Source organism: Microtus pennsylvanicus, chromosome 4 (assembly GCF_037038515.1).
Source record: "Microtus pennsylvanicus isolate mMicPen1 chromosome 4, mMicPen1.hap1, whole genome shotgun sequence".
Classification (NCBI taxonomy): Eukaryota; Metazoa; Chordata; class Mammalia; order Rodentia; family Cricetidae; genus Microtus; species Microtus pennsylvanicus.
Window position 1 is genome coordinate 38,492,478 of NC_134582.1, and position 15,685 is coordinate 38,508,162.

Below are 15,685 nucleotides of genomic sequence, written 5' to 3' on the forward strand. Positions count from 1 at the left end.
TCTACTTCTGTGAAGAGACACCATGTCCACAGCAGCTCATATAAGGAAACATTTGATTGGAGCTGGCTTAAGGTTTCAGAGGTTTAGTCCATTATCATCATGATGGGAAGCATGGCAACGCACAGCAGTCGTGGTGCTGGAGAAGGGACTGAGAGTTCTACATCTTGACCCTCCAGCAGCAGAAAGAGACTGTGTGCCACACTGGGCATAACTTGAGCATATAACATCTCAAAGTTCACCCCTACTGTGATACACTTCCTCCAAAAAGGCCCTATCCACTCTTAACAAACCACACCTCCTAGTAGTGCTACTTCCTGTGAGCCAAGCATTCAAACACTTGAGTCTATGGGACCATTCTTATTCAAACCACCACAAAATTATATTATGGCAAGATGTACTATTTAGTGCTCTGTGGTGTTATTTTGTTTATGATCTAACAAATAAAGCTTGCCTGAAGATCAGAGTGTGGAGCTAACCACTCTAGTTAGCCATAGAGGCCAGGCAGTGGTGGCACACACCTTTAATCCCAGCACTAGGTGGAGATGGGAAGTGATATGGCTGGGCAGAGAGAGGAATATAAGGCAGGAGGAGACCAGAGCTCAGGACTAAGTCTGAAGATTCTTAGAGACAGAATTGCCCTTTGGTCTGAGGATTTGGTAAAGGTAAGAACTAGTGGCTGGCTGCTCTGCTTCTCTATTCTTTCAGCCTTTACCCTCTAATATCTGACTCTGGGTTTTTTACTATTAAGACCAACTAGAATTTGCGCTACAGCTCTCCCTTCAGGAAAGGACTTGTGCCACAGCTGCTAGGGATGCTGTTAGAAGATCCCTCAGCTGTTAACCCCTTGGGAACCCTGCTTCACCCTCCCCACACTGTAGATCTAGTGTCTCAGGGATCTCTGCCCCGTGATCACTTGATATATACATGTAAAAGCCTAGCCATTCCATGTCAGTGAAGGACAGTTTAGTAGGTTAGGCAGATTGGTGCAGTCTCTGGCATCTCCATCCTAAATCCTGGAATCTATAAGAATAACTATATGGCAAAACTGCAGATAACATTGAAGTTGCTAGTCAGCTGGCCTTAAAGTATACACAATCTCGTTGATTTGGGTGAGAACAGAATTCATGGGGCCCTTTAAGAGGAAGAAAAGTGAATCACATTGAAAAGTCAGTTGTCTTTGAAGATAATAGGCGTCAAGGAAACAAACAGCCTTTAACAGCTGGAAAAGAAAATGGCTGTCTGTGTCAGCTTCCAGAAGGAACATGTCCTGTCAACACTGTGATTTTAGCTCAGTAACACACATTTCAGACTTTTGGCCTCCAGAATTGGAAAACAAGAAACACGCCCATTAAAAAATGATAAAATTTTCTCTGGAAATTTGTTGTGACAGCCATAGAAAACTAATCCAGACTGTCTTGGAATTCTCTCAAAGAGATGGAGAGATGTCTCAGTGGTTAAGAGCCCTTGCTACTCAGTAAAGGCCCAGGCTTTAATTCCTAGCACTCACATGGCGGCTCATAACCATCTGTAATTATAATTCCAGGGGATCCAAAACCCTCTTCTGCCCACTGTGGGAACCACACATAATGTAGAGCACTGTGTGTGTGTGTGTGTGTGTGTGCGAGCGAGCGAGAGAGAGAGAGAGAGAGAGAGGACACCCATACACATAAAATAAGGTAAGTTAATCTAAAATACAGAAGACAATTCTCTGTCGTATCAGATATGGGTGCTCTGAGGTTCAGATCACAGTGCGGCTCCTCCCTTACTCTCATCCCTCTTTCTGTGCCTTGGTTTTGACTGGTGATTATGAGCTCCTCTCCAGATGTGCCTTAACTTGGGCATCTTATTTAGCCTGTTTGGATGGTTTTGCCATTCGGCCACCTCCCACACAACAAGATGGCCAAAGCCTGCATCCACTAGATAGCATTAAGGAAGCTTCAAAGGTTATCAGTAACTGTGATAAGAACTCCATAAAGGTGGATTTAGCTTCCTTAACTTTACTTTAGTGTTTTCTCTCAGAAATTTGCAGCCTCATTTAATAATTGACCCCAAGGGGCAAGAGAGGTGGCGGGGACAACTTAAAATTTCACCATAGGATCCTTCCTTACAAGCTGTGTGCTTAAGCTAAGAAAGCCCTGGAAGAATTAGGTGACTTCTCAAAGGACATGGGGATTTAGTGGGGTTTGTAAGATACACTCTTGAGAGAAGGTGGGTAGACGGCTCCAGGGAGCCCTACTCCAACATTTGCATGTAGTTTTGGTTCATTTAGTTCAGAAGCATAAACAGGAGATAATTAGGTTTGCGAAGTGTTTTGTTTGCTTCCTTTAGCGGGGAACTTTAGATAAATGAGTCACTGTATCTTGCAGTGTGTATAGCAAAACACATTAAAGTGTGCTACATAAATATGAAAGGAAATTATAACCTAGAAGAATCTGAGAAGAAGAACAGGACTAGTGAAGGAAAGGGAAGTTGAGCTATGCACCCATTTCAGATAATACATAGAACCTTTGAAATTATGACATAAACAGCACTGTTAGATTTATGACCGTGGCTATTGCTTTCGTTCCAAGTTTCTACCTGATATTTATCATCTTTATATTCATATGACATCTCTATTTTCAGTATCTTGCAAATATCACCCTCTCTCATAACCTTTTCAGCATAAATTTTGCATGCTTTGTGTCAACTCAAAATGAGCTCTCTGAAAAGTTGAACCTATTTGTTTAACCATTTCTAAGTTATTCAAGCGTGGGAAAATGGTGTTTAGGAAATTTGTCAAACTACTCTTTTAGAGTATTCAGGTTTAATCCAAAATTATTTAGATGTAAACCTCAAGAGCTATTTGTCTAACAAGAAAAGCATTATTTTCTTAGAAATATTGTCATCTTGGAGATATCATATTTTAGAAATAAAGTTGAAACTTAAACGTCCACTCTTTGTAGACATGAAGTTATAGAAACATCCACTCAGATTTTTGGAAAATCCCTGGGTTTCCAGGTTCCTTTGTACATTTTATACATAGGAAGAATGTTTTTAAATCTCAAGTCACAACGTCAAGGTGGATATGAGGGTAAACAACTCCTGTTTTGCTAACAAAGGTTTTATCCCAAGGAAGTGGAAACCTAAAACGTTTAAATTTTATATAATATAAGAATGGACTTGCCATAAGAATATTTATGATGTTGGTAGCACCTTTTAAGCATATTGGGTATATTTGCAAACTTTTTCAGAAGGGATAGTCCATTTGTGGGGAATATTAATCAAATATGTTATTTTTTTTTTAATCAAAGGGCTAAATGAGACACCTTTAAAGATGTCTGTAAAGATGCTATTTGGCAAAAGTCCTCTTCTAGCCAGCATTTCCTAAGATCGAAATATGTGTTCAAGGCTGCCTCCTAGTCTCAAAAATTGTGCTTCAGTTATCAGCTGTGCCAATGTATGAGGCTAAGGTCTGACCACTCACAGTGGTGCAGGACCCCTTTGCAATAAGAATAGAAACCCAGAGGGACCCCTGCTGAGTGCGCCCATATCCTTTTGCAGAGGTAAAACCTTTTAAAAAGGCGTATTTGTTTGTTTCATGTGTTTGAGTATTTGGCTTGTGTGTTATCAATGTGTGCTATGCCATGACTGGTACCCACTGAGGCCAGGAGAGGATGCTAGATTCCCTGGAACTGGAGTCAAGGATGGTTGTAAGCTACCATGTGGGTGCTACTAACCAAACCTGGGTCCTCCAGAACAACAGCACATGTTCTCAACTGCTGATCCATCTCTGCAGTCCAGAAGGAAAACTTTTTCCCTTGCTGAAGGAGTTGGAATTATGTGGTTACTCTCTGAGACCCCAGACCCATTTCTAACACACCCAGTGTCTGATTATAAATTCCGACCCAAACTCTCGAAGTGCTAGGAATTTGTCTAGTTAAAGAGAACCTAAGTAGAACTAGGTAGGTGGGATGGAAAAGAAAGGAAAGTGAGCAGAGACCCTTCCGGCTGACCCTGTAGAAAGTCCCAACATAGACAAACTTGCTCCAGCTACCTACTGCTGAATAAACACATCACCCTAAAATTCAGTGATTTAGCATAATGGTCCTTTTATGGTTATCATAGCTCTGGAGTGTTGGCTGAGTTCTGATGGGCTCTGGTTTTGCTTATGGATTAGCAATCTCTAGAGAAAGCATCATATCTCACTCGTGTCTGGCCCCAGGCCTGAGAAGGCTCAAACATCTGGAGGCCGTTTGACATCTCTTTTGTTTTTACATGGTCTCTTTGCATGGATTCTCCCATACAGCAGCTTATGTGCAGCCAAAATTCTTTCAGAGCAGATTGCAGCATCCGAAAAGAGAGCCAGGTAGAATCTACTGCCATTTCAAAGCTGGCTTCAGAAGTCAAGGCAGTTACTTTGAACCAGACAAGCTCAAGTGACCACATACTCCACCTTCTGATGGGAAGTGCACCAAAGAATCTTTGGGCATGTGTTTAAACCACCACAGGACTTCACAGAACTCTGACAGAAAGCCTGGAACATAATAATGAGTCATTCCCTAAACCACAAATTGTTTCGTTGTGGTTCCTTTGCCTTTTGCTATGATGGGTTAGTCTGTTGTTTGAGGCTCCAGATCTGGAGTTAAGATTGCCTAGGCTTGCTTCTGCTCTGACACAAGGCTTGGAACTTGGAGCAAGCCTTAATACCTCAGCAGTCCTATCTGCAGATAGGATTAGTATCCATTGAGCACGTGGTTGAAGCTAAGTATTGCCCTATTATGCCATATCTCCTTTACCCATAAGATAACCCCATAACCCATGGAGTCCTTACCTACTTCTCCAGCCATAGGAATGGTGAAAAAAAGAGGAATTGTCTAGATCTGTAGAGTGGATCAAGTGCAAGCATCTATTGTGTTCAGTGTTGATATGATTAAAGTGGTGAGGATAAAGGCAAGTGCAGCCAGCCAGCAGAGTACAGCTATTAAAAACCGACCGAAAGAGCAAAAGGTCCTACTGAAAAAGGCAGACTGCCCCAGTGGAACACAAATATGGGCTGAGTCAGGCTGCTTGTCAGGTGTAAAACATAAAAATGCCAGCCTGTCTGGGTCTCATTCCGGTGATGGAGTCAGGAATCCAGCACGTTCTGGAAAGTGGGATCGCACGCAGTTTTGATCCTGCAACAAGAGTCGCGCCCCACCCCACTCCCCAAAAAGGAATCCTCTACTTTCTCTGTTGTGCACTAGTTCCAGGAGAACACCCGGCTTCTGCCTGAACCGTCTCCAAGTATCAGGAGCCGCGGAGCCTTCTCTGACGTCCAGGTAGGCACCCTGGGCTCCCAGATTCCCAGAGCCACCCTCGTTCCGCAGGTGCCAATTGGGTGATTCTGGGGCACCCATCTTCCCAACCCGGGCAAAACCCGGAGAGGTGGAATCGGTCGCCGGGAGCGCCAGGGCGGCCACTGGGCATGCTCTGTCGTCGGGCAGGTTCGGGGCTGCCAGCGGCGGTGCGTTGTGCCGGTCCTACTCTTCCTCCCGAGGGCGGGTGCGCGATGGCGGCTGCGAGCGCCTGCGACAGCAGCGGTGGCAGCAGCGACACGTCCAGCACTGGCGAGGAGGAGCGGATGCGGCGACTCTTCCAGACCTGCGACGGCGACCGCGATGGGTACATCAGCAGGTAGGCGACCCTTGGCCAAATCCTGCTAGTTGTTGGTGAACTCGCAAGGAAAGTTAGTAGGGTTCCGGGAGCTAGTCTCCCGCTGGGCCCCAGGGACCAGGAGCAGCTCTGGCTATTTTCCGGAGATACCTGTAGGAGGCGCTGCTGTCCCGGGACTGCTGAATTATTTCGCGGGCGCCCATTCGCTGTGGTAGTTAGGCAGAGGATTGAGACGGGTGTTATCTGACAGACACCTACGGAAAACAGTTCAGGAAAAGTGTATGAAGTCCAGGGAGAGGGCAGATTTTGTCTCCCAGCATCGATCTAGACACACTACTCTGGAGCACAGGACGCCCCCAGGTGCAAACTGGGTTTTGAATATAAAAACAATAATAATAGTAAAAACATAGTGGGTCTGAACCATCTATTTAAAAATGGTGTGCCTGATATTTTTATTTGTAAGTTCTTTATATTAAAGGGCTAATTAAAATCTGAGCCTGGGGCTGGAGAGATGGCTCAGAGGTTAAGAGCATTGCTTGTCTTCCTAATGGTCCTGAGTTCAATTCCCAGCAACCACATGGTGGCTCACAACCATCTGTAATGGAGTCTGGTGCCCTCTTACATGTGTGTGGTGCAGGCATACACACAGAATATTGTATACATAATAAATAAGTATTTAAAAAAATCCGAGCCTGTAAATGGTCGTTTAAAAAAAGCCAATTAAAGTGATACATATGGGTGGGGAGAAAAGAAAATGAATCTAGAATGTAGACAGTGCTCCCCGGGGCTCCGAGGTGTGTCGCTGCAGGAGCCTGGCACCTCCATTTATCCTTCTGGTGTCTGCTTCCAGATCCCTGTCTGGTGATGTGGCTTTAGCCCATAGCACTGGGCCAAATGATGAGTACTGGCCAAATTTGTGAGCCTGAGAAGCTGAGAATTAAATATGGACACAAAAGTTGCAGGGTGCTTTTATGAAAGGTTGACATCTGCCGAATTTTGAATTGCCTTCAACAAAACCAGCAGCCTAACTTTTGTATACTCTGCTTCCTTAGACTTCGTCTCGGGAATATTCAGTATCCATTCTGAAAAATTGAGGTTGTCTAAGGTTGTCTGCTTGCTGTTTGTCTTTGACTACTTAAAGGAAACAGGAATCGAGGAATATTTTCCCTAAGTTGTTCAAAGGAATCAAGGAATATTTTCCCTAAGTTGTTCAAGAGCTTTCTGTAATAGATCTTTAGCTTGTAACAATTTGGCAGGTTAAAAAAAAATCACCATTTATTTGAGACTTATTTAATTATCAATATTGAGTGAATTTTTATTATATCTCCAAAGTTTCATTGAGAAATACTAGAAAGACCAAAAAAATTATGGAATAATTCTATTCCAAAACGAAAACAGTATGTAATTCTGATAGTTCCCACATAGATTTTTTTTTTAACTTTGAAGTCAATGTTGTGATTTCTAAAAGTGAATTATATAGTTTGCAGTTTAGGGGTTTGTCTAGATGGAAGGCTGTCCTCTCATTGTAATAATAATAAAAGCAATCTATAATTCAAATTGGAATGCAAAAGGAGCTTAATTTCATACAAGCAAGAATGCATATCGGAAATTAACAACATGCTTATCTTTCCCTTCCTAGTTTGGTCATTTAATATGTGGCTTTATCTGAACTACACTGAACTGTATAAATGCTCGTTTTCATTTCACCCTGGAGAGTAATGACTTCACTAAGCAAACTTGAGGACTTTGGGAGACTGAAAGTTTCTCCTTTTATGAAACAAGAGAGTTGGAGTGTCTATATCGAAACTTTAACACTCTCAGGTTTTTCAAAAGACATTAACTTTATGCTCATGCTAGATAGCTGTGTCTCCTAGAAAGCTACACACAGCCAAAAAAAAGGATGGCCTTATCACATTGCAGATGTGTGGTGATGGGCTAGCCAGGCCTGTGTGGCAGTTCCACGGGACCATCAGTGCCCAGCTTCTTTTTTCTCTTCTGCAGCAGAAGACTGCATGTAGATACCCACAATTATCTCACAACACAAGGGTAATTGCCCTAGCCCCCACTTCACCCCCAGGTTCTAGGAGAAGTAAAAGAGAGTTGATTTATGTGGGGCCTGTATCATTATAACAAGATGTACCAAAAGGCCTTATTGTTCAAATTACAGCCTTTTTCACCTCTATTTGCAACAGAGTGTGAGGAAAATTGTAATTCAACTAGGTGTTGTGCTCCCTAAACGATATCTGAGTTCTGCTGCTAAGAGTAAACAACAGCTTTTGGATGAAAAGGTAGCAATCAGTCTACATAAGGAAGTCCCCTCCTCCCCACTCCCTGTGATAATCTTCATTTGACTATATTGGCTCTAGTCCTCTACCTAGCGCTATCTTAAACTGGAGTGAGCTGACAACCTAATGTCTGGAGGAAAGAAAAGCAAGAGTGAAGGAGTTGTGGTGAATGCCAGAGAGATACAAAATGGAACTTCATGCCTCCAGTATTCTCTTGGCTTAGTCTTCCCCTCCAGGAAAAGGATTTGGCTAACCGAAGATTCCTGGATTTGATGATTTTTAACAGAAACCTCTAAACTGTCAAAGGGATGTGAACCATCCCCATTCAGTAACTGAGATGATCCACAAAACTATCATCAAGTTTCCTATCCTTGGACACGGTAGAGTTTGGATTGTGCAATGACACCACAGGAGGCTTTTCTTGTACATTTCATTAACCTTATAATGACTGAACCCCAGATTTCACAATAGTCAATTCTGGACCCATAGATTATATTATAGGAAGTAGTAGGGTTTTTTCACTTCAGTGATAAGCATTGTGAAGCTGCTTCTTTGTGTGTGTGTGTGTGTGTGTGTGTGTCATTTGTAGGTGTTTATGTCATAGTGTGCATATGTGTGTTTGCACATACATGGAAACCAGAGCTTTACATCAGGTATCTTCCTTGATCTCTCTCCACTTATTTTTAAAGCTTTATTATTATTATTATTATTATTATTATTATTATTATTATTGTGTGTGTGTGTGATGTGCACATGAGCTCAGTAGGTATTAGAGCCCTACTGGAGCTGGAGTTACATAATTGTGAGAGCCACCTAACATGGGTGCTGAGAATTGAACTCCAGTCCTTTGGAGCAATATGTGCTCTTAACTACTGAACCTTTCCTCTTTCAGGCCCCTCCTGAGTGTGCGCGTGTGTGTGTGTGTTTGTGTGTGTGTGCGCGCTCGTGCATGCATTTGAAACAGGATCTTTCACTGATTCTGGAGCTCACTGGTTTACTAAAACTGGCAGGACAGTGAGATACAGGGATCCCAGTTTCTCCATCTCCTCCAATCTGGGATTATATATATACTTCTATGACGAGCTATTTAAGTGGGTGCTGTAGACCCAAGCGCAGGCCCTTGTGCTTGCATCATGAACACTCTCCCAACTAAGCCATCTCTACAGCTCATGAAGGTGTGTACTTTGAGTATATCTTTGACAAATATCTAAACCCTAACACTGGCATTTTAGCCTTCACTTTAAATCTCAGCTCAAACTTTGGTGCATTAAAAGCTGGACAAACCAAAACCTGTTCTCTTTGCCTCTCATTTCCCCATGATCCAAAACTTAGCAGCCACTAATCAATTGTGTCTCCATTTGGGATATTTTGTGTAATGGAATTCTATATGGTCTTTTGTGTTTGTACTGCTCCCTTCAGTTAGTTAATGCTTTCAAGGTTCCGCCTATTTTAGTATATACCAACGCTTCCTTCCTTCTTGTGGCGAATCATAGTCTGTTGAAAGGATACAACATATGCTGTTTGTTCATCAGATATGGAACATTTATATGTTTATATCCTTTGCTTACTGTGAGTAATACTGTCCTGAATATTTATGTACAAATTCTTGTGTGCATGTATTCTCTTTTATTCCTAGGTGTATTCCTAGTAGAATTCCTGAGTGTCATGGAAGTTCTATGTTTAAGGCTTTAGAGAACTGTCAGGCTGCTTTTCACGCAGCTGCAGCATCTCACATCACTATAAGCCACTCTGACTCCTCTGCAACTTTACAGATGAATTTTGTCTGCTTTGAACCTGTGGCGGTCTTGTGTGTGCTTCTCAGACTCTGTGAATTCATATGCATGCCAGTCTTGCTGTGTCTGGAAGACCCTGTTTCCTTGGCATCGTCCACTACATCTGCCACTTCATCTGCCTTCACTTCTGCAGAGACCCTGCGCCTTGAAAGGAGGGTTTCGAAAAACACATACTGCTTAGGGCTGAGTGCTCCAAAATCTCTCTGTGTGTGTGCATTTTCCAGTTGTGGGTCTCTGTGTTGTTTTTCATCTACTGCAATTAGAAACTTCTCTAATGAGGGTTGAGTGATGCCCTGATCTATGGCTATCACAATGTCGCTAGGAGTGAGTGACATTGTCACAATTTTATTGCTGTGCTCCTGTAGCAGAATAATAATAGTAAGTTTTCCTCTCGGGCCCATAATTCCTCTAATTTTCAGGCTAAATCCAGTCAGAAAGTGGTTGGGTAGTGTCTGTGTCTTCCCTGCAGCAGAAATTAATCTCTCCTTTTTGAACTGAGCTGCAAAGATAGCTTAAGCTTTTTGAGGGTCTTTTCTATCACACATACTACTACCCAGCGGATAAAAGTGGACTTGTTTTCTTCTAAAACTTTCAAGATCTTTACATTTTAATTACTAACCACCTATGGTAAGGTTGACTCTCAGGTCTAACTGGCTTCTTGGCATCAGCAGGAATGCTATTCACAATCTCGATGCCGGCATTTGCATTCTAAATAAAATTACATAGGGATCTCAGCTGGAGAGAGTCTCTGTTATTTAGGAAATCAAAAATTTCTTCCCAAAGCAGAAGCCATGCCGAGGGGGAAAGGGCATTTCCTTGGAGAACAGTTAATAGAAAGCTTCTCATTGTCATTTCAAAATGTCAGTTTAAATATGTAAATGAGCCAGGCGGTGGTGGCGCACCCCTTTAATCCCAGCACTCGGGAGGCAGAGGCAGGCGGATCTCTGTGAGTTCGAGGCCAGCCTGGTCTACAAGAGCTAGTGCCAGGACAGGCTCCAAAGCCACAGAGAAACCCTGTCTCGAAAAACCAAAATAAATAAATAAATAAATAAGTAAGTAAGTAAGTAAGTAAATGATCCATTACCAAACTCATGCCATTGATTATTGATGACTCTTACTGATGGGAGAAACAGAAAGACAGGTATCTCAACGTGAATTTATTTCATGGCAGATGAAAATTGCTGTAGGAACATTTTTGGTGGGACATTCACTCTTATAAACAATGTGTTGGCGGATCTATAAGCATTATAGGCAAGAGGTAGAAACGATGGGCTTCATCCACATAGTCACGTCCTGGTTTCTTAAACTTTGTCTCTCTAAACAGAACTAAGTGTGCTGCTGTTCTAACCTCCTACTTGCCCCTCCCAGGCCACTCCACTGACACTGGTGTCGTTTTCCTGTAACGTACAACTGAACAGGCATCTCTGAAAATCCTTTAGCCTTTGCCTGTTCTTTGCAGGTAGGTTCAGGCTCCTTGGGGCATTTCATTTAAGTTCTTTGCCTATTGCACAGTGAGTGACTTATCTCCACGCACGTTCCTCTCACACTCCAGCCAGGCTGCTCCAAGCTCCCTGCTCAGCACAGGAGGCCCCTCTGGGAGTGCCCTTCTCCCCACCTGTCTACTCGAGGAGCACTTTCTCATTTTTTCTGGTATATATTGAAATCACAGTATGTTTTAATTCGTTTATTTTTATTTTGTGTACATTGGTATTTTGCCTGTGGGTGTGTATGCATGAGGGCATCAGATCCCCTAGAACAGGAGTTACAGACAGTTGTGAGCTGCCACAAGGGTGCTAGGATTCGAACCCAGGTCCTCTGGAAGAGCAGCGCTGCTCTTAAGCACTGAGCCATCTCTCCAGCCCCTCACAGTACATTTTAAAGTAGCAAGTTAATGTAATTATAGAATAAAGGAACTTGTCCAATATAAATTTGTAGGGTCTCAATCTCTATTTAGCTTTCTTCCCCTACTAGAGTGTATATTCATCAATATAGGAATATAGCAATAGTGTCTTGGTAATTGTCACACCACCTGATGCCATCCCTGTGTATATAGAGATGTTAAGTCAACATTGAATGGACTTACGCTTCAGTTTCTGGAATCTCGGGTGTCCCTACATGGTTGCCGATGACAGGAGAAGCTGGAGTTCTAGTCTGATAATAAAATATTTCAGGATGCACTTAAATCCAAGCTCAAAGGTAATTTTATTAGAGTTTAAAACAAAACAAGAAACACAGGTTGGACTATCTGCGAATCTCAGCAGCTGCTTGCAGGAGGCAAATGGTGGGAAGAAAAAGCTTTGCCATTTGAGTTATTGGTATCAAGGCCCACCCCATAGTGTGTGGGGGGGGTGTTAAAGAATAATACAGCCCAAAGTACTAGAAAAAGCACATTTAGGTTCAGGGCAGTCTCTGAAACAAAGAGATAGAAAGAAAGGAAGGGAGAAAGGTGTACCTTTCTGAAGGGCGAACCGATCCAGTTGCTGTGTGCACTCATGTGCTTTGAAGTCATTGGAGGATGTTATTAGTCTGCAGAGGGTGATTCTGCAGCTTGGGTGTGAGAGCCGGTTCTAGCCCCAGAGCTTTCCTTTTTGTTGAAACTGCTGTCTACAAACTACATGTTTGTATAAATATATACAGGTAAATAAAATAGAAGATAGCAAGCTGCACTTGTCCCAGGAGTTCTGTTGGGATTTGTGGGATCTGACAAGCTCTATAGAAGTTGGGTTTTAATATGACCCACTCCTGTGCAGCCCTGTTGATGCAGTACCAGTGGGGGTGATGAGCATTCTGCAGGCTCACACAGTCCTCCTAACGCTGTAAGTGCAGAGGGGAGGTACTTAGATTTTAGTTCTCTGGTCAGCCTGAGGTGCCTGTGTGTGGTATGAGTGATGGGGCCGCAGTGGGGAGTGGGGAGAACGCTGATAAGAGAAGTCACGGAAAAAGAGATATCAATCCCATTAACCCCAATGTTAGTTAATAAAAGTCATGGCCTTACTTCTGTACATTGTCAGAATTTCCAAAGGCAAGAAAATCTTTTCTTGTAAGATTTTTCCTAAACCACAATGATAGTAAGAAAAAAAGCTAAGTTACAAACACCTGGGGAGTTTTGTTTCCTGAAAACCCAATAATAGTTTGGAGATAGACACTTCGGGTATTTAGGACTCTTCTAAGCAGCTGCTTAGCCTATTGCTTCAGTTACTTCTGTCTTTAGCTTTCCTTGAATATTGTGGGAACAGAGCAAAATACTCCAACTCAGTTTCTTGTGCTAGGCTATGTATTTCTCTTTCCTTCCTTCTCCCTCTCCACCACTCTGTATGTAGGTGTATGTGTGTGTGTTCCATTGTGACTGGGACTCCTTGTAATGGAATATCTGAGTTATCTAGTTTCCTCTAAAGTATTTGTCTGCTTTTTGATTCTCTGACCACCTTGGGGTGGCTAAGGGTAAAATACTTGAGCAGTGATAGATTTCTTAGGTGACGTGTGATTGCCAGGTGCTTCTGTATGGGTTCCTCAGATTAAGATTGCTGTGGCCCCAGCAGCCTGAGTGAAACTATTTTTAGGTCAAATAGAGCCAGTAAACACAGAATTACTTTTCAAAAGATTTATTTTTCCAAGCATTTTTCATATCAGTCATGTTCACTCACATGGGGGGAGGGAGAAAAAGAGGGAGAGGGAGAGGGAGAGAGAGAGAGAGAGAGAGAGAGAGAGAGAGAGAGATCCTGCTCCCCAAAGCCTTCTGAGTTTCCACTGCATACTCAGCCCCAGCCATCATCCTCCTTGGATCTCTCCTCTTGCCCATCTCCTCTCAAGCAAACTGTCTGAGAGAGGCCACTCTGGTAAGCTTGAGGGGGTATCTGATTTCAGGATGAGGGACCATCAATCAGTAACTCTGACACACAACCAGTTGCCCTTTGTTGTGGGAAAACTCTTTCATCTCCCAAGTCTCATCTGGGTGAGTTGAAGACACCTCTGGTCAGTTGGAGACCCCTGGAAGCGAGGTCTTCTTAAACAGGGCAGACGGCTTTGGGTTGTGTCCTTGTAAACATGAAGTTGTCTATAACTTTCCTACCCAGAGTCCTCTGCCCTTTATGTAATCCTTCAAGTTCACATCTGTAATTGTGGCTTGTAACTGGCCCAGTATATCAGCAGCCCTATGCTCCTGTTATACCAGCTTGTACCAGAAGGTACCCCAGTCCAGTCCACCCTTAGACACCATTACACTTTCAGTGGAGTGCCCTCACTTAGAAATCACATCATTTTTCCATCTGGGGCATATAGACCATCATACCTTATCCCATCACTCATCCCTTGATATTATTTAAGGACTTAACTTCCTCTATTTATGGATGAGTTGTGTCGTAACGGTGTGATTTCCTGAGCCTTCTACCAGGAGTCAACCTACAAGACAGGTGTGGTGGCACCCTCTGTCTACAAACCCAGCAATGGGGAAGTTGAAGCAGGAAGATTTTGAATTTGAGGTCAGGTAGATATGTATGTATTGTTTTCTTTCTCTGATAAATATTTTCTAGTATATAACAGTAAAAGAGACACAATGTTTAAGTAACTCCCAAAGCATATGTTTCCATAGATTCTCCCCCACATGCATACTCTGATTTTCATATCTTGTAAAGCAAATATTAAGCGCCCCAGCTTCCGGGTGATGCAAGAACATTTTTGGGATTTCCATGCCCTTCTAATTTTTGCTCTCAGTTTTCCTTTCGAGGTAGGTTCACATGATGAAGCCTTTAAAATTGCTACTTAAGGCTATTTTGGTGAGAATTACGTTGTGATTGTCGTTTAACTGAAAGAGCAGTCTTATCAAGGAAACTACCTCTCTGCCTTAATGTGAAAGCAAAATAAGCAAAGATATTTGTTTTTTAAAAAGTGTTTTTCAGCAGGCAGTGGTGGCACACACCTTTGATCCCAGCACTCGGGAGGCAGGGGCAGAGGCTAGGTGGATCTCTGTGAGTTCAAGGCCAGTATGGGCTGCAGAGAGAAACACTGTTTCAAAACATCACCAAAAAGTGGCTTCTAGATTTACATATTTTATTTGATGTCTACCAGTATTTTGCCTGCATGTATCTGTACATGTGTATCACAAGTGTCAGTCCCGTGGCAGCCAGGAGAGGACATCACATGCTCTGGAACTGTAATTATGGATGTGGGTGCTGCAAACAGAACCTGGGTCCTCAGCAAGAGCAGCAGTGCCCTTCATCACTGAGCCATCTCTTCAGCCCCAGAAATGGGATTTTAATAAGGAGGAATATGGGTGATTTAGCAGTGCTTTAAAATTTTTTAATATATATATGTTTAATATATAAACATATATATATATATATATATATATATATGTATGTTTGGTAATTTTTAAGTTAGATTATTAACAATCATTCAAGTAACCCAGCAAAAAAATCAGTATTTACTTCTAAATAACAAACTGGTCCTAGCCCCTGCTAAGTGCCTCTGAAGTTACTATACCCTCCCTCCAAGGATCTTCTCAGGGACTTTCTTCTGTCATCCAATCAATCTGAACTGGAGAGTGAACACATGGAACAGTGGAAAGGCAGCTGGAAAACCTCTTAAGGCAGGCCTGCTTTCGCTGAGAAGTTAAATGCTTTCCTAGGGGCTGCAAAGCCAGAAGGAATGCTTTTGCTGACCAAGGTCAAAGAGCCCCAGCCACTGCTGTGCACTCCCTGCTGTGAAGTCACAGTGATGACAGCCTGGGCCCAAAGTCCCTTTGTCACGAGAAATGTGTAAAAGAAAAAAAAGTCTCAAATAATTTTCACTTATCAAAATAGCTCTTTTGCAACAATGTTTAATAGCAGAAGTCATGTGTGTACGTGTGTATGCACATGAACATGTGGGGTGTGTGTGTGTGTGTGTGTGTGTGTGTGTGTGTGCTTAGAGGAGTCCTACATACACAAAGTGTCTATATCAAAACTATTAAACTAAGAGTCTCAGTTGTAACAGTGTGTC

The 15,685-nt window shown here is 42.7% G+C and overlaps 1 protein-coding gene across 1 annotated transcript in view; it reads left to right on the plus strand.

Moving 5' to 3' along the window:
- Positions 1 to 5,126: 5,126 nt before the first annotated feature.
- The window catches only part of Mcc (MCC regulator of Wnt signaling pathway), a 378,701-nt gene continuing 368,142 nt past the window's right edge, over positions 5,127 to 15,685 (plus strand). The window contains exon 1 of the mRNA XM_075968726.1: positions 5,127 to 5,652. Coding sequence (XP_075824841.1) covers positions 5,444 to 5,652 — 209 coding nt within the window. The 5' untranslated portion in view covers positions 5,127 to 5,443. The remainder of the gene's footprint in view (positions 5,653 to 15,685) is intronic.